The sequence below is a fragment of the Staurois parvus genome, unplaced genomic scaffold, assembly GCF_062004578.1.
Source record: "Staurois parvus isolate SC_StPar_1 unplaced genomic scaffold, SC_StPar_1.0 ptg000661l, whole genome shotgun sequence".
NCBI lineage: Eukaryota > Metazoa > Chordata > Amphibia > Anura > Ranidae > Staurois > Staurois parvus.
The window spans coordinates 780,001-799,605 of NW_028318457.1; the positions used below are offsets into that span (position 1 = coordinate 780,001).

Below are 19,605 nucleotides of genomic sequence, written 5' to 3' on the forward strand. Positions count from 1 at the left end.
TGCGCCTATGAAATTGTGTCAAACTTGAAAACCCTATGTTTTCTATATACAATGCTTCAAAAGCACCTATAGGTCATCAGTTTAGCGCTATGGAGGAGTACTGGTGCTAGAATTACTGCTCTCACTCTGTTGTGCACGACGATATGTAACGTTTATCGCAATCTACATTTTCACACATAGGCGCCCTGAGGTGTGCATTTACATTCGTACAAGCGTGTATGGGGGGGAGGGATGTTATGTGCTTTAAACTTTTATTTAAAAAATTTTTTTTTTTACTTTTTTTTTTCATCACATGGACACAAAGTCCCCTATGTGATGATTTTTTGGTAACAGGTTCTCTTTGAGACTTGCAAGGTCTAAAAAAAAAAAAAACCCATGCATGTCTCCGCTGGGCTCCATTAGATGTACATCTTTCCTTGGTGATTCTAGCCAGCAAAATGATGTGGAAGTGGCGTCATGGATGTCGCCTTCCAGGCCACACAAAGAAGCTTCCTCTCTCCTCTCCACCTGCCATGGCTCTCCCCGGGCCCCCAGATGAGCAAGCGGAGTCAGGTTATATGGCGGGAGCAAGCCCACGAGGCAGGGCACCAGAACTGGGGGCTGTGGAAGTGATTGGCAGCAGCGGAACCGCCTAACTACTTCCACCTGACAGTCAGGAATTTGCCTGTCAGTTTTACATACAATCCCGGTGGCTGCAGCCACTGGATTGTGTATAAAACCCCCTGCTGTCAGGTCCGTACTTTTAAAGCTGAACTGCAGACAAACGGCTAAATACACAGATGAAATACATATATGGTCAGCACAGTGGATTAGTGGTTAGCACTTCTGCCTTTTAGCACAAGTTCCCCTATGCTTGCGTGGGTTTCCTCCGGGTACTCAATTTTCCTCCCACACTCCAAAGACAAGCTGGTAGGATAACTGGCTCCTGTCTAAATTGGTCCTAGTACGTGTATGCATGCTTCTGAGATGGGGACCTTAGACTGTAAGCTCCTTGAAGGTAGGTATTGATGTGAATATCCATATGTGAAGCACTGTATAAAATGTCAACACCATTCAAATACCTATAATAATGATGATGATGGGAGCTAATGCAACTGAAGCTGCACAGCGATGACATAATCTCCTCGAAAAGCCTTTATTCAATCACAAACTGTATACAAGATGTCCCTGCCAAGGGCTGCCCCTCCATAATGCATCTCACCCTGATGAGTTTAGTAGTAAGGATAGAGGTGGCCAGGGTGGGGAAGTCTCTCATATACTAAGCACGATTAAAAGCAATAGCAGTCATTTCAGAACATCATTAAGTGGCACCTGTGCTGCAAAGTGTCACCCTCTGATGGGCATTCTAAATGAAATCGCTTTACTCCTCTGTCAGTTTACCTTAATAAGATGCCCCAAACAAAACAGGTATGTACATCAACAAAATGTGACTGCCCAAATTTCCAAACACAAGCTTTCATACTATGATGGATATACTGAAATAAAAACATGTCACTAGGTGTCTCAGTACTACTGTTTGAATTGTTAAATTGGTTCTATAGCCTTAAGATTTTTTACCTGAAAGGATAAGTTCACCTTTTAAAAAAAAAATAATAAATGCACATTTTTTGCAGGTAACAAAATGTGCATTTATTATTTTTTTTTAAGATGAGCTTATCCTTTAAGGTAAAAAAAAAAAACCTTAAGGCTATAGAACCAATTCAAAGAGTAGTACTATAGCACCTCTGGTACAGGCAGGCAGTTACCGAATGACAGGATCAATGAACTGCCAGAGCACTCATCAGCGCCTTGGTAGTTCATTGAGAACTACAAGGCGTCAGCCGCAATGGCTGACGGTACTTGTAGGCATTCATTCATAGAACAGAACATGGACTTGTGGACAGAGCCCCGCACAGCTGCACTCTTTTTGAATTGTGACAGGGAGGAGATCCCCAGCCTGCTCTCAATTGGGGAGAGGAGGCGAATGTTGAACGTTACACCCTAAATATGGGTGTAACATGTTCAAAAAGGTGAACTTCTTTAATGTATTAAGGTAAAAACTTGCTTGTGCTGTTTCTCCCTCCCCCCGTCTGAGCTGTACCGGAAATGCAAGAGACTGAAATCACATTACATTCAGCTAATTACACTGCTTGCATGTAAAAAATGTCTAATCATGTATCTGAAATCTGAAGCTGCATTTTTTTTTTTTCATATCTTCCTGCAGTTTTAACGTTATGGGCGCTTTCACCCTGCCCCCGCTGCCACTGCACGGTTGCAGTTTAGTGTCCCCGCAGTACCAGTGCTAAAGCGTAGCAGATCAGTGTGAAGCCCCCATAATTGACGGTTAATAGTCATGTGTGGTCTTGAGCACATAAAATACATTCTTAATTGAAGATACTTAGTTTCTTGCAATTTTTTGCTGCATTTACAGATGTTTGGACGTAGTAATGAGAGCACTTCTTTCGTATGACAACTATACCTCCAACAAAGGGAAGTGCCACAGCTGCGTGTAAAGGGTAAGTGTGTGCTTTGTTCCAGTAACAGTACTTCTAAATAAATTACAAAGGCATCAAAGTAGTAGTAAAAAGAAATACTGACAGCATAGTCTACAGTGGACACTCCTTTTCAAGCAAAAATTGTCTTAAAGAGCTTGGCTCTGCCCACTGCATGTTATAATACCATGCCATAATAGTAAGACATCCTAGCCTGCAGGGGATGTTGTTTTTAGCTACAGTGGGAATCGAAAGTTTGGACACCCCAGCTAAAAATTTGTATTAATGTGCATAAAGAAGCCAAGGAAAGATGGAAAAATCTCCAAAAGGCATCAAATTACAGATTAGACATTCTTATAATATGTCAACAAAAGTAAGGTTTTATTTCCATCATTTACACTTTCAAAATAACAGAACACAAAAAAATGGCGTCTGCAAAAGTTTGGGCTCCCTGCAGAGTTAATATCTTGTACTGCCCCCTTTGGCAAGTATCACAGCTTGTAAACGCTTTTTGTAGCCAGCCAAGAGTCTTTCAATTCTTGTTTGAGGTATCTTTGCCCATTCTTCCTTACAAAAGTTTTCCAGTTCTTTGCGATTTCTGGGCTGTCTGTCACGCACTGCTCTTTTAAGGTCTATCCATAGATTTTCAATTATGTTGAGGTCAGGAGATTGTGAAGGCCATGGCAAAACCTTCAGTTTACGCCTCTTGATGTAATCCCCCGTGGATTTCGAGGTGTGTTTTAGGATCATTATCCATTTGTAGAAGCCATCCTCTCTTTAACTTCAGCTTTTTCACAGATGGCATCAAGTTACCATCCAAAATTTGCTGAAATTTTATTGAATCCATTTTTCCTTCTACTCGTGAGATGTTCCCTGTGCCACTGGCTGCAACACAACCCCAAAGCATGATTGATCCAACCCCATGCTTAACAGTTGGACAGAGGTTCTTTTCATTAAATTCTGTGCCTCTTCTTCTCCAAACGTACCTTTGCTCATTCCGGCCAAAAAGTTCAATTTTAACCTCATCGGTCCACAGAACTTGTTTCCAAAATGCATCAGACTTGTCTATATGTTCATTTGCAAAGTTCAAACGATGATTTTTGTGGTGAGGACGTAGAAGAGGTTTTCTTCTGATGACTCTTCCATGAAGACCATATTTGTACAAGTATCTCTTTATAGTGGAATAGTGTACCACAACTCCAGTGTCTGCCAGATCTTTCTGGAGGGATCGTGCAGTCAAACGTGGGTTTTGAATTGTTTTTCACACAATCCTGCGAACTGTTCTGTCTGATATTGTTCTTGGTCTTCCAGATCTTGCTTTAACTTCCACTGTTCCTGATGAATGCCATTTCTTAATTACATTCCAAACAGAGCATATTGACATCTGAAAACGCTTTGCTATCTTCTTATAGCCTTCTCCAGCTTTGTGAGCGTCAACTATTTTCAGTTTTCTAGACAACTGCTTAGAAGAACCCATGGTGCTGATTGTTGGGGCAAGGTCAGATAAGTCTGGGCATTTAAAACCTTTGAGATTGACATGACCTGGTCTTCCCAGATGATGATTGAGAACAATCCATGACACTGGCAGGTCTCAGCTTTGCAAAGGGGGCAGTGCATGCTATAAATTCTGCAGGGTGCCCAAACTTTTGCAGACGCCATTTTTTTGTTTTCTGTTATTTTGAAAGTGTAAATGATGGAAATAAAATCTAACTTTTGTTGACATATTATAAGAATGTCTAATCTGTAATTTGATGCCTTTTGGAGATTTTTCCATCTTTCCTTGGCTTCTTTATGCACATTAATACAAATTTTTAGCTGGGGTGCCCAAACTTTCGATCCCTACTGTATTTTCCACTTCAGCTCTTGACTGCATGAAGTAGACTTGTATAAAAAGAAATACTGACAGCATAATCTACAGTGGGCACTCAGTTTTAAGCAAAAAATCTGTGTCTTAAAGCGTAACTTCGCCTATAACAATTTGGTAAAAATATAATGTTCTTTAGCAAGGCACATACATTCCACATTAATAATTATTCTACCAAAATTAGTGCATGCTGTAAATTGCCTCCAGCATTGTTCCTGCTTCTTCTTGCTGGAGGCTACCATTTTGCTGAAGCCCAGAGCCACTGAACAGCAGTAAATCATAAAGTGGAAACTAACCCATCAATTTAACTGTTTCAAAAAACCGTTACATTCCTGGAATGCCAGAATCGCTGACTGTCCCATTTGCCTGTGTCCTCAACCAAACTATCAAACCATCAAATGGCCGGTGTCATAACTGATCACATGTGTAGCACCTTGGCAGTTGCAGATCAAACAGAAGCAGCTTCCTTGGCTGTAAAGGACAGGAGGGTTTAATTCCGCTTTAAGGCTGTCAGCAGATCGGCCTCTTCAAATTTAGTACTGCCTAGAAATGGAGAGCAACTGAGCATGTGCAGAGAAAAAACATTTTCATTTATATCAATTATACAAATCTAATCATATTTATTTATTTTTAATTTCAGGATCCTCATGGATACTTTACCAAACTAAAAGTCTACCAGCTCCTGCAGGTGTTTCCGTATGTTTACCAGCGAGAATGCGGTTCACTGTGAGGAAGGTGCTGTTAGTGATCTCCTTCATTGTATTGGCGGCGTTAGCTGCACACCTTGGCCAACAGATGTTAGAATGTCAGCAAATTCTTGATGAAGGCTATGGCAGGAAAAATCGTGGAGTCATGAAGCCAGAGAGTGAAGAATTAGTTATGATGGATGCCAATAATGTAGAATACAGATACAGTAAAGACATGCCTCTTATATTTATTGGTGGAGTGCCACGAAGTGGTACAACCTTAATGAGAGCAATGCTGGACGCTCATCCCGATGTCCGATGTGGAGAAGAAACACGTATTATTCCACGGATTTTAGCTATGCGCCAAGCATGGTCAAAATCTGGCAGTGAAAAGATGCGCCTTGATGAAGCTGGTGTAACAGACCATGTAATGGATGCTGCTGTACAAGCATTTATACTAGAAATCATAGCCAAACACGGAGAACCTGCAAAACTTTTATGTAACAAAGATCCTTTCACTTTGAAATCGTCCGTTTATCTCTCCAAACTCTTCCCGAATTCCAAGTTTCTGTTAATGATAAGGGACGGACGTGCCTCTGTACATTCCATGATCACTAGGAAGATAACTATAGCTGGCTTTGATTTAAACAGTTATAGAGACTGCCTCACCAAGTGGAACAAAGCGATAGAGATTATGTACGCACAATGCTTAGAAATTGGGGAGCGAAAGTGCCTTCCTGTTTACTATGAACAGCTAGTCTTGCACCCTAAGCACACGATGCAAGCAATTATAGACTTTCTGGGCATATCCTGGGATGATGCCGTGCTGCATCATGAGGAATTGATCGGGAAACCTGGAGGAGTGTCTCTTTCAAAGTCAGTACTGCTCTTCATTCCATATCTGTGTTCATTTTAGAATTTTAAACATTTCAGTAGACTTGACTGTTACCTTTTTATGTAGCCTTTATTTTATTAGGTTTTCTTCAAAATATATTGTGCACCATGTTTTGCTGAAAGGAGTGCTAGAATGTATAGTGCGTCAGAAGTGTCATAAAGCCTTGGGCTGCTGCTGTCCAAAGTGTAAATACCAAGCGCAATGAGGCTCCAGGGGATATGTGGATAACCACAGCATGGGCAGCTCCAACAACTCATCCGACCAGCAATGAGACATGAGCAAAAATCAACAAATAAGGCAGCGCTTCCAACCCTGTGGAAGTCAATAGAATCACAAGCCCAGGAACAGATAAAACCGAAATTCACTTTAATCTTCGGACAAAAAGCAGGGGAAGGGGCAAGTTCCTAAAACATGTTATCATGATAACTGGCTTCTCTCCTTTTGGTTTGGCATGGTTTGAGTTCTCCCCTAGGCTTCCAGTTTGTCCTCACCAGCCCTTGTTTGGACGGTCTTGTGCCAGGTGTCTGATATTACAGCTGGATCTGGGACACGTGACTTCCAGCGAATGTGGCATTTTAGTAATCCTGGCAGCTGCCATCCACACACTCCTCCCATTGTCCTGAGGCTCCTGGGCTGAGCAGCTTACTGTTTGGGTCCAGGAGCATGTGTTATCCTCCAGCTTCTGGGAATTTGTGTTTCTCCTCTCCACTGGCTTGGTGATGTATCAATCTGGGTACTCCTATATGTCATGCTTTTTAACCCAACATTAAAGTGAATTTCAATTTTATCTGTTCCTGGGCTTGTGATTCTATTGACTTTCTCAGGGTTGGAAGCGCTCCTTTGTTATTTTTGTGCTGTCCAAAGTGACCAACAAGATGGTGCTTGCCTTTAGATGGATTAACGCACTTGGGGATAAAAGATGTAGTCCAATAATGTGGTCATATTGCTTAAAGCAAAACTAGTCAAATATGGAAAGCATATAAGCAGGTGGGCTATTTATTGCAGAAGAGACTTGAATGCGCAGCACAGTTTACATTTCTGGCGCGGTGTCTGTGTGGGAGTTGCTTGGACGTTACATCATCCCAAGACAGCTGAACACTGGCACCAAAAAGAAGGGAGTAGAAGATGCCAGGGAGGGACCTTATAGGTGTTAAACAGTTGGGAGGTGAGTATTGTGGGCATTCGTGCTATGGCCTGTAAAGTTCAGTTTTAAAATGAATGTAGTATAATTCTCATCTGACGAATTATACCATATTGCCCTGTCAAAATCAATGCCATGCTTCTCTCTGTTGGATCAATTCAGCAACAATTATAGCATGCAGTATGTGTGGCTTGTGACCGTTTTCAGTACAATTCAGAAATTTCTCATACATGTAAAAATCTGCATTTTTTTGCTATAAAACTTCTTAGAACCCCTAAACCTCATACAACCCCAATTCTGAAAAAAATTGGGACACTATGTAAAATCTACATAAAAACAAAATGCAATGATTTGCAAGTCTCATAAACCCATATTTTATTCACAATAGAAAACGTATCAAATGTTTAAACTGAGAAAATATACAATTTTAAAGTAAAAAGGTAATATTGAAATTGATGGCAGCATTATGTTTCAAAAAAGTTGGGACACGGCAATAAAAAGCTGGCAAAGTAAGTGGTACTAACAAGGAAGAGCTAGAAGAACATTTTGCAGCTAATTACGTTAACTTGCAACAGGTCAGTACTGTGATTGGGTATAAGAAGAGCATCTTATGCCCCATACACATGATCAGAAATTCGGATGACAAAAATAGCTCTTGGAGGGATAGTACTATAATCTGATTGTTAGTACACAGCTTTTAACAGCAAATCAGGACAGTTCATGCGACAATATCCGAAGGAACAAGCACGAAAATTTTTCTCGTACGATAACAGCGCAAACAATTTTCGTTTAATCAGTACAGTATTTGTCCGGAAAAAAAAAAAAAAGAGAGACCAAGTCAATGCATGCTCAGAAACGAAAGAAAACATTTATATCTTTTCTTTCGTATGTGAATTTCCATAGCTTTAATAACCTCTTGCTTTTTGATAGGAGACAACGAAAAATTGTGTGTATTCGGCATTAGAGTCAGAGTGTCTCAGAAGGAAAGCTGGATAGAGGTTCACCAATCTGTGAAAAAAACTGTCTAAATATTGTCCAGCAATTTCAGAATAATGTTCCTCAAAGTAAAATTGCAGAAACTTTAAATATATCATCATCTACAGTACATAATATCATAAAAAGATTCAGAGAATCTGGAGAAATTTCTGTGCACAAGAGACAAGTCCGAAACGCGATATTGGATACCCATGATCTTTGTGTCTTCAGATGGTACTGCATTAAAAACTGGCATGATCTTGTGATGGACTTCACTGCATGAGCTCAGGAATACTTTAACAAATCAGTGTGTGAACACAGTTCTGTACCATCCAAAAATGCAAGGTAATGCAAAAAAAAAGCCATATTTGAACATGATCCAGAAATGCCAACATCGTCTCTGGGCCAAAAGTACACTATATTGCCAAAACTATTGGTACATCCCTCTATATCTTTGGATTCACGGTGTTCTAATCACCTCCATGGCTTCTACAAACATTTGTGAAAGAATGGGTCGCTCTCAGGAGCTCAGTGAACTCCAGTATGGTACCGTGATAGGTTGCCACCTGTGCAATAAGTCCATCTGTGAAATTTCCTTGCTACTAAATATTCCACGGTCAACTGTTAGTGGTGTTATAACAAAGTGGAAGCAGTTGGGAACAGCAACTCAGCCATGAAGTTGTAGGCCACGTAAAATGACAGAGCGGGGTCAGCGCATGCTGAAGTGCGCAGAAGTCACCAACTGTCTGCAGAGTCAATAGCTAAAGATCTCCAAACTGTGAGTGGCCTTCAGATTAGCACAACAGTGCGTAGAGACATTCATGGAATGGGTTTCCATGGCCGAGCAGCTGCATCCAAGCCTCAAGTGCAATTCAAAGTGTTGGATGCAGTGGTGTAAAGCACACCGTCACTGGACTCTAGAGCAGTGGAGACGTTCTCTGGAGTGACGAATCTGTCTGGCAATCCGATGAAAGTGTCTGTATTTGGTGGTTGCCAGGTGTACGATACTTGCCTGACTTCATTGAGCTAAGTGTAAAGTTTGGTGGAGGGGTAATTATGGTGTCGGGTTTGTTTTTCAGGGGTTGGGCTTGGCCCCTTAGTGGCAGTGAAGGGAACTCTTAAGGTGTCAGCAAGCCAATACATTTTGGACAATTTCATGCTTCCAAATATGTGGGAACAGTTTGGGGATGGCCCCTTCCTGTTACAACATGACTGCGCACTAGTGTACAAAGCAATATCCATAAAGACATGGATGAGCGAGTTTGGCATGGAGGAACTGGACTGGCCTCCTGACCTCAATCTGTTAGAACATCTTTCGGATGAATTAGAGCGGAGACTGCGAGCCAGACTTTCTCGACCAACGACAGTACCTGACCACACAAATTTACTTCTGGAAGGATGGTCAAACATTCCCATAGATACACTCCTAAACCTTAAGGAAAGCCTTCCCAGAAGAGTTGAAGCTGATACAACTGCAAAGGGTGGGCCAACTCAATATTGAACCCTATGGACTAAGACGGGGATGGCATTAAAGTTCATGTGCATGTAAAGGCAGGTGTCCCAATACTTTTGTCAAAAGAAAAAACGTAAAACGAGATTCACAAAAAGTGGTTACATTATGGACAGAATGCAATACTAGAAGTAGTTCCAAATATTATGCTTTATTTCACAATACACATGTGTACAATTAAGGTTAATACCTTGGTTCACCATCACCTCAGTATGAGAACACAAAAACAGACCTAAAATCACATAAAAGCAACGTCAGGACTGGTCTTAGTAGTGATGTGCTGCAGACATAGTGACAATAGTCTAATATATTTGCAGCACTGACACATTGTTTACACCGCCATGCAGGAGGTGAATCAAAATATTGTACCAGATAAGCATAGCATGCATTGCAATAATGGCTGATAACAAGTACCAAATGATAATGATGTAGTTACCCATGAACCTAACCAGGTTATGTGGGTGATAAATAAATATGTATAGGGATGCGGTTATCCTCTGTAATAACCAAATAAAGTATTGGCAAAAGTTAATGACAAGAGTAGATGGTGAAATATTGAGCCACAATGAATATGTCCATGTTACTTGAGTATGGAATCAGCAATGTAAAAATCACCGTTGACTTCCTCAGTATTGTAGAGATGGCAGGGCCCTGCCTTAAGGGGTTTCTTCACCGTGACATGCGGGCTATTAACCACCTTAATATTGATGTAGTAATGCAAAGTGCTGGGTCCTCTGTGCTTTGAAATAAGTGTAGGGTGCCGTGCACCTATACATGCTGTCCTCATCCTGTAACAAATAGGTGACATATGGACAGTCAAATATGTTCCTTGTAGTATATATGTAATGGTGGACATGCGCCTTATTTCCGTTTATCTGTGCAGCAGTTCACTCACCACCCAAGCCATAGGTGATACTCTTACAGAGTATCCTTCGTCTGGATGACCAAGCGCAGTCCCGGAGGCAGCCGCCACCATTCCAGAGGGCTTTCCTCCCGCCTTGGTGCTTGTTCAGCCTAGCACCGCTCGTGGCCAGCGTATATGGCTGGTTTCCCTGCTGGTCAGCGTGTATGGCGCCAATTCGTGCGGCCGGAAGTTACGTATGACGTCAACGCGTTTCGCCGATGGGCATATCTAACTCTGCTTCGTCAGGAAGTGTATTTTATAATTGTCTGTTACAAAATGGAAAACTGTTCTGTAGTTAGACAAATCAACATTTTACATTCTTTTTAGCAACAATGGGCACCGCATCCTCCAGGCTAAAGAGAAGAGGGACCTGCTGGCTTATTAGCTCTCAGTTCAAAATCCTGCATCTCTGATAATATGGTGGTGCATGAGTGCGTATAAACCGTAAATAGGTACAATAAAAATTATGATGCAACATTTTAAAGTCAACTGGAAAAAATAAATAAAATATAGGCAGTTGATATATTAGGAATGTACAAATTTAAGGAAGGGTAGTGTGGGTTTTCATAGTTTCACAATGTGTGTGTGCTTTCATTCTTCCTATACAGTTGCAAGAAAAAGTATGTGAACCCCTTGGGATTACGTGGAGTTTTGCATGAATTGGGCATAAAATGTGCTCTGAACGTCATCTAAGTCACAACAATAGAAGAACACAGTCTGTGGAACATAATACTACACAAACATTAGATGTTGCCATGGTTTAATTGCACATAACATGTAAACATTCACAATGCAGGGAGGAAAAAGTATGTGAGGCCCTAGCTTAATGATTTCTCCCAGAGCTAATTGGAGCCAGGAGTGAGCCAACCTTGACTCCAATCAGTGTGATGATATTGGATGTGTTGCTGACAGCTGTCCTGCCCTTAAAAAACACACACCTGTTTTGGGTTTACTGGTTTCAAGAAGCACTGTCTGATGTGAACCATGCCTCGCAGAAAAGAGCTCTCAGAAGACCTACGATCAAGAATTGTTGACTTGCATGAAGCTGGAAAGGGTTACAAAAGTATCTCCAAAAGCCTTGATGTTCATGGGTCCACAGTAAGACAGACTGTCTACAAATGGAGAAAGTTTAGCACTGTTGCTACTCTCCCTAGGCGTGGTTGTCCTGTAAAAATGACTGCAAGAGCACAGCGCAGAATGCTGCATGAGGTAAAGAAGAATCCCAGAGTGTCAGCTAAAGACCTACAGAAATCTCTGGCACATGCTAACATTTTTGTTGACACATCTACAATAAGGAAAACATTAAAGAAGAATGGAGTACATGGGAGGACACCACGGAGGAAGCCATTGCTGTCCAAAAAGAATATTGCAGCACGTTTGAAGCTTGCAAAAGAGCACCTGGATGTTTCACAGCACTACTGGCAAAATATACTGTGGACAGATGAAACCAAGATTGAGTTGTTTGGGAAGAACACACAACACTATGTGTGGAGAAAAAAGGCACAACACACCAACATCAAAACCTCATCCCCACTGTAAAAAATGGCGGAGGGAGCATCATGGTTTGGGGCTGCTTTGCTGCCTCAGGGCCTGGACGGATTGTTGTCATTGATGGGAAAATGAATTCCAGAGTTTATCGAGACATTTTGCAGGAAAACGTACGACCATCTGTCCGCCAACTGAAGCTCCGCAGAGGATGGGTGATGCAACAGGACAATGACCCACAGCATACAAGTAATTCAACAAAAAAATGGCTGCAACAGCACAGAATACACCTTCTGGAGTGGCCCAGTCAGAGTCCTGACCTCAACCTGATTGAAATGCTGTGGCATGACCTTAAGAGAGCGATTCAAACCAGACATCCCAAGAATATTGCTACACTGAAACAGTTTTGTGAAGAGGAGTGGTCCAAAATTACTCCAGATCGTTGTGCAGGTCTGATCTGCAACTACAGGAAACGTTTGGTTGAGGTTATTGCTGCCAAAGGAGGGTCAACCAGTTATTAAGTCCAAAGGTTCACAGACTTTTTCCTCCCTGTACTGTGAATGTTTACATGTTATGTGCAATTAAACCATGGCAACATCTAATGTTTGTGTAGTATTATGTTCAGCAGACTGTGTTCTTCTATTGTTGTGACTTAGATAACGTTCAGAGTACATTTTATGCCCAATTCATGCAAAACTCCACGTAATCCCAAGGGGTTCACATACTTTTTCTTGCAACTGTAATGCTGTGAAAAACAATTGTGATAATACAATGAAAAATAAGACTATTGCTAAATATCACAAAACCTAAATATTTATCATATTTGATAAATAAGGCATATTTATTAATGAGTTGACTACTTATCAGATAAATTCCACATGAGTTTTTAAGCAAAAATGTATTGTGTTTATTCTTTGAGATGGCTTCAGAGTCTTTTACCTCCGTATCCAATCATCCTTGTAGCATGTGTGAAGTCTCTGACTACATTCAGTATCATGCCTACAGTCTCACAGTTCTTTGTGGCATTACATACACTGATTAAGTGCCTTCCTTTACCTAATAAGTTGACCACGACTGACTCAGCACATTTAATACACAGACATATGCAAATGCTTGGATTTCCTGGTCAAATTGCACATCTCTTTTCTTAGTGAAAGAAGTTAATAGCAGCCTCTGCATGAAACAAAATTACAAATATTACATAAAAAGATGCATAATAACTATTTTCTGAAAAAAAACCCATAGAAAATATAATTTGTGAAGTATGTAAAAGTTTGAGCGTCCTGGCAGAAAGTGTTTTATTAACTGCTTCCCGTCCGCTGCACGGTTGCGTGAAATCGTGTGTGTGTGTGTTGTGCATTTCCGGGTAGGGGGCGCATGCACCCTACCCGCACCGCCATTCGCGGCTGTCGGTCACCAGGTCCTGGCCGGTGATTACTCGCCAGCGCCCGGTGATTGCCGAGGATCTCCAACAGGGGGGAGAACTGCTTTGCATGGCGAGCTTCAGTGAAATATCTTAGGTCTAAACAGACCCCTGATGTTCCACAGATTCTTCAGTTTCTTGATGGGAGTGATCTGAGCAGCTGGAAGGGGGGTGGGGTAGAATGACACAATTACTGGAACTGATCCCTCTTTGGCTCCCCATGCAGCAGCTGAAAGCCAGAGGGAGAGAGAGTTGGACAAACTAGCTGTGCTGCTGGGGGGGCCACTGGAGGATCGGTTCCAGTATCTGTGATTCCCCCACCACTGAGCCCTCCTGTTGAACTTATGGGGCTTGACTGTACAGACGTGTAGACTTAAATTGCTGTAGTTAAACGTAATATTTTTTTTTTTTTTTTTTTTTTTTTTTACAGCTCCTTCCTGATCTTTACACAATTGTGCATTGTGTCAGTCAACAATGCATCTGATTACAAATCTGTAAAAAGAAAAAAAAGTGCCATTTTTTTTTCTAATTTTTTTTTTTTCTCCCATGGGCAATCGGCCTAATAGTGATTGCATCTTAGCAAATCCGGCAAATTTGCCTTTCCTCTTCTTCTTCTTTTTTTTTTTTTTTTCTGCAGTTTTTTGCTGAGCTGTACACAGATCATCAAGGACCGTGCTATATTTTCTTCTATTTCTCTATTCTGTTGATGTGTTCCTATTCACACAGCATGCCAAAATTAATAAATTTAAAAACTAAAGTCCCATTTTTTTGTTTTTTTCCCTAAAATAAAAAAATAGGTTATACTTACCTGCTGTCTGCAAGGAATTTGCACAGCTGCCCCTTAACTCCTCTTATGGGGTACCCTGCCAGCACTGCCTGATCCTCTTTGCCTGCGTATGCCCCCCTCAGCAAATTGTGTGCTGTGGGGACATATGTGCGGGCCCCCTCCTGAACCAGGCAGTGTGCATCCATAGACACACATAGTGCTTCTTGGCCATGCCCCCCCAACACACACACAACACACACTCTTTCTCCCTCCTCACTGGATTTGACTGATTGCAACAGGAGCCAATGGCTTCCGCTGCTCTGTCTATCCCATGAGACCAGGAAGGAGAGACCAGTGCTGCTGCAGACAGACACAATATTGGATCTAGAGAGGATTCTGGAAAGTATTTAGGAAGAAGGAAAGGAAAACGCAAGTGGGAGGTTTTTTTTTATTTTTTTTACCTTCATACAGAAACACAAAAAAAACCCTTCATTTTAGAACTACTTTAAAAATATCTTACCTTTTTAGATGTTTCTAGGGAAAGGGTGTCATGGCTGATTCGAAGAATTTTGCGACAGTCTGTGTCTTTGTTCCCACACAGACTGAGCTATGCCCCATTAACATACAGTGCAAGAGGGCGATTTCTAAAAGTTTAACCCTTTTTTAAGACAATTTAGTTTACAGCTAATAATGAATTGCACACACAGAATCTACATTCCCCAGGAAGTGCTGAAATCTTGGTCATGGCTGCAGTTGCCTGGTACTGATGCGACCAGTTGCGTCGGATGCACTGCACAGAGTGAGAAACTTTAATTGTTCCTTCTCCTCTTTGACATCAGAAACCGGAAGCGAACAGAATTTTTTCACTTTTGGTTTCGATTTGTTTGTTTACAAGCTGTTACTGGCTTGTAAATCATCTGAGCAAACAGTTCTTGGTTTGATCAGATACTTTGGAAGGCAGAGGAGAGACCTGGGATCTAATAGACCCCTGATCTCGCCAGAAAGAGAACCTGCTATGGCCCATGCTATCACAAGGGATGTTCATCCCTTGTGATGGCAATAAAGTTAAATAAAATCTTAACGTTACAATGCAAAATATATATACATATTTAAATAAAATAATAACAAAATTGAAAGAGCCCCCATCACTTTGTGCTCATGCTCGGATGCAAACGCACACTTAGGTCCCGTACGCTTATGTAAATGGTGATTGCACCACATATGTGAGGTATCATTGCAAATGTCAGAGTGGGAGCAATAATTCTAGGGCCAGACTTGTGTGACCATAAACGGGTTACCTGTATAGACTTTTAAAGTGCCACCTATGGAGATTTTTAGGTACCATAGTTCATCACAGTTCCTTGGGCATGCACAATGATTAAAGCATGATATGCTAGGTATCTATTTACTAGGTGTAACATCATCTTTATATTTTACCCAAAAATGGGTATTCTATTGTATTTTTGTGGACTAAAATTGAAGTGTATTTTTTCCTGAAGCCTGTGCAAATATTGTGTGGTGTAAAAATTGCACCAACCACAATTGTATTTAAGAAACAAGCTTACCTGCTATATCCAGCAGGACAGGAGCTCGGTGCTCAAGCTCCAGCGTCCACTCCAAACAGGTAATCCAAGGATAATGGCTGGAAACTCATTGACTTCTTATGAATACTTTTTATGTATTGCCAGCATTTTACACTGTACCTGCATGTTTGGTAACCAGTAAAAAGTATTCATAAGAAGTCAACAAGTTGCCAGCCATTACCCTTGGTATACCCACAATTGAATTCTCCAGGGCCTTTCTTTAGAAAATATATAATGTTTGATGGTTCTAAGTAATTTTTTTTAGCAAAAAAAATGCAGATTTTACATATATGTGAGAAATGTCAGAATTGGCCCGTTTTTGAAGTGGTTAAGTACAGAAATGACAATTTTTTTATGCTTCTAGTGTTGTAGCAACACATGTTCATGTTTTTCACAAAGGTGTATTTATTTCCTAACTGCGCCTTTATTGCCACCCCTGTCTTTGTATCTTATTATTCCTACACACACTGTGATCATTGTATGAATCTTGTATGATTAGGCAGATTTTAGTATACCATACAATTTTTGTCCCACTTTAACCAATACAAATGAGCTTGAGGTTGCCTCAGATAAAAAATAAAAAAAAAAGCATTAAGCAGTGGAGTAATATGCTTTCCAGGTACATTTGTCTAATAGAATAAGCACCCAGTTTTCTTTATTTTCCTATACATTTCAAAAAGACTCCCTTCCTCTATGGCTGTCCTTGGGAAGGTGGTGAATTTTGCTGGATCAGCATTCATTTGCAGATTGCTGAAGATCACTTTACCACAATCACACAAACTGTAAATGGGTGATTAGACAAGTTCCCATAATTTGCCAAAATTCATAGTTTTTTGTTAATCAAAACAATATATACTTTGTATATGGTTGTATTGTATCTGCACTATAATATTTTTTAATTTGTGTTGATCGCATATTTCCCTGCTGTTACCGCTCAAGGCTGTCATGCTCATGAATATATTAGAGCCTAAATAAGCCTGCATTATAATTCTAAAAACAGTCAATTCTCTGCATTGTATGCCGTGCATTTAGGAAATAATAGTTCTATTATGGAAATGTAGACCTCTGTTTCTTTGCACATCTTTCCAGTCATTAATACATGGCTCTGTATTTTCAGAACTGAAAAGTCAACTGACCAAGTAATGAAGCCTGTGAACCTTGAGGCCCTGTCTAAGTGGGTTGGGAAGCTTCCTACAGACATTGTAGAAGACATGCCTCGTATCGCCCCGATGCTTGCCAGACTGGGCTATGATCCCTATGCCAACCCACCAAGATATGGTAATCCAGATGCCATAGTTGTCAACAACACTCATAAAGTGAGTATTTGATAATGTTTTTGTTTTTTAATAAACATGCTTAACTCACAGAAATATGATAATCCGCTCTGATAATAGAATAGATATAAGCTAGTGATACACAGATCAACATTCATCCAGTTTATTTGCGACCAACTGAAATTTAATCCGTGTGTGGCAGTCCCTGCTCAAACAAAGCTGACCGTTTGATTTGACTTCTATTGAAAGGACATCCTGAAAAAAGTTTCTCAATCAGCAGCTGCAGCCATTAACCACTTGACATCTAGAAGGTTTTACCCTCTTCGTGACCAGGGCATTTTTTGCTATACAGTGCTGGCAATTGCTCAGTCGTGGAACACTGTACCCAAATGAAATTTTTATAATTTTTTTTTTCACATAAATAGAGCTTTCATTTGGCGGTATTTGGTCACCACTGGGTTTTCTATTATATAAATGAAAAAAATAATTTTGAAAAAACTATTCTGCTTTCTGTTATAAAGCATATCCAATAAAATCTAATTTTTTCATAAATGTAGGCCAAAATGTATTCTACTATATTGTCTTTGGTAAAAAAAAAAAATCCCAATAAGTGTATATTAAGATCTGGTCGTTATTAACAGAATAGAGTATTTATGTTTTGCAAATGGCTACATCCACATTTCTTTCTGAAAGTATTCAATCATCTGGCAACAGCACTGAAGCAGGATCAGCCAGGTAAAAATCTGCTATTTTACATATTAAAGTGTATGTTGCCCTAAAAATAAAAAAATCCATATGTTTGGTTGGACACATACTTGTTGGTAAATGTAGGTTTTTGCTAAAAAAAAAAAAAAAACCTGGTGCTTCTGCCAGTTGCCTGTGATTCCTGTTTCAAACTGACCACGCTAAGCATGGAAGCAGTGGTCAGTTTGCATCCCTGCGATACCAGCTAGGAGATACAGGATGCCGTGCCCAAATATAGCATGCCTATTTGTCCTGCAGCAGGAACCTCTGTAAACCGTTCAGTGCACACAGATAGGTACTGTATGTACTTCTCTGCATGTGGCCCACCTGCTTACACACCCAATCCCCAATGGCCAGTAAGGATGCAGCTGGTAGCCACAAACCAATAGCAGTTTTCTGATCTATTCTGTTTCTCTAATGCACAGTAGGAGGTAGTGATCTTTCCCCAGCCTGCACAGCAGGGGACACTTCAGGGGAATGTTACATGTAGGAAGAGAGGATTCTCACTCTGCAGGTGTTTGACAGCTAACACTGACTCCCAGCCTCAGGAATGCAGTCAGTGTGAGGAGATGTCTTGCAGGGGAATGGAAGTGAGGGAGGGCTTCTGGCTGCCCAGACTGCAAACTGGAGTTGGTGCATGTTGTTGCAGTGTAACCTGGAGAGGGGCTGCCAGGACTTGAATATAGAGCAGTTGGAGCGGATTGGAATGGGGGAGGGATGCAGGCTGCCCATCATCATGACTAATGTGTCAGGGAGACACAATAATCAGTATGATTAGGCATAGGGAACCAAGGAAGCTGCACAGTCCTGTGAGTTGAATGTGAATATTGTAATAATATTTAGGCCCCATTCACAATTTGGTGTTCATGAAAAAAACACTCATTGCGCTTGTAGTACCAGTAATTCTTAATGGCACCCCAAGCGCAGGTAGCAGTCACCTGTTTTGTCGCGTCAGACAGCGTGAAAAAAAACATACATCACAAAACACAATTGGCTCACTGCTAAAAAAAGAGTCCATGGGCTAATTTGGCGCATTTGTCGTGAATAGGGCAGCCCATTTAAGAGAATATGCTGATGAGCAACAAACATGCTAAAATCACAATAAAAAAATGTGTTGCACAGTGTGAATGCAGCCTTAGAGTGGTAGTAAACCACACCAAAAAAGAAAAAAAATTGGTCTCTGGGTGGTTAAGACATAAGTACACTAGTGTGTTATGGCACTTGCCCAAAAACAAAGCCTTCCAGCAGAGTCACGGCACTTCTGTGTTCACCTGGTCTTCCTTTCGGGTTCGTGAGCTTCGGCCTTAAGAATGGCCAAACCACTATGACGTTACTCCCACGCATGCACTCGGGAGTCACACAGCACAGAGCTCCAAAGGTATGGAAAGAGTATGCCATTCCTTCAGAGTACCTGCACTAGTGATGTCACCGGCTGCTGCTATCTTCTAATTGGTGCATGTTTAGGAAATCTCTACTGTACCTATAGGTAAACCTTATTATAGGCTTACCTGTATGTAAAAATCAACCCAATGAGTTTACGATCACTTTGAAGTGGTTGTAAACCTCAGACATGAAGTATGAACAAAGCATATCCCTCTATAGTGCGCACTTGTCTCAACCCAGAGCAGTAAGTGTCATGTCTGTTGATGACAGGGGAGGGAGCTCCAGCGCACAGCCTGTGATTGACAGCCCCAGCTCTGTTCCTGTGTGAAGGGGGTGTGTCCCTTCTTTCCAATCAGCTTGCTGAGATCTGCAGAGTGTAACTTCAGCTCCACACCCCCTGCTTTCTGGAAGCTTCGACCAGCTTTATAAATTCTGGGCTTTGAACAGTCACTGGGTTTACAACCACTTACATTTTTGGGTTCTAGCTCCCAGCAATCACAC

The 19,605-nt window shown here is 41.0% G+C and overlaps 1 protein-coding gene across 9 annotated transcripts in view; it reads left to right on the forward strand.

Annotated features, from left to right (window-relative positions):
- Positions 1-19,605, forward strand: part of TPST2 (tyrosylprotein sulfotransferase 2) — an 87,385-nt gene that overhangs the window by 64,870 nt on the left and 2,910 nt on the right. For all 9 annotated transcript variants that reach the window (XM_089651725.1, XM_089651720.1, XM_089651724.1 and 6 more), the window contains 3 exons: positions 2,411-2,495; positions 4,976-5,897; positions 16,821-17,019. In XM_089651725.1, the coding sequence (XP_089507851.1) occupies positions 5,050-5,897; positions 16,821-17,019 (1,047 nt within the window). In that variant the 5' untranslated portion in view covers positions 2,411-2,495; positions 4,976-5,049. The remainder of the gene's footprint in view (positions 1-2,410; positions 2,496-4,975; positions 5,898-16,820; positions 17,020-19,605) is intronic.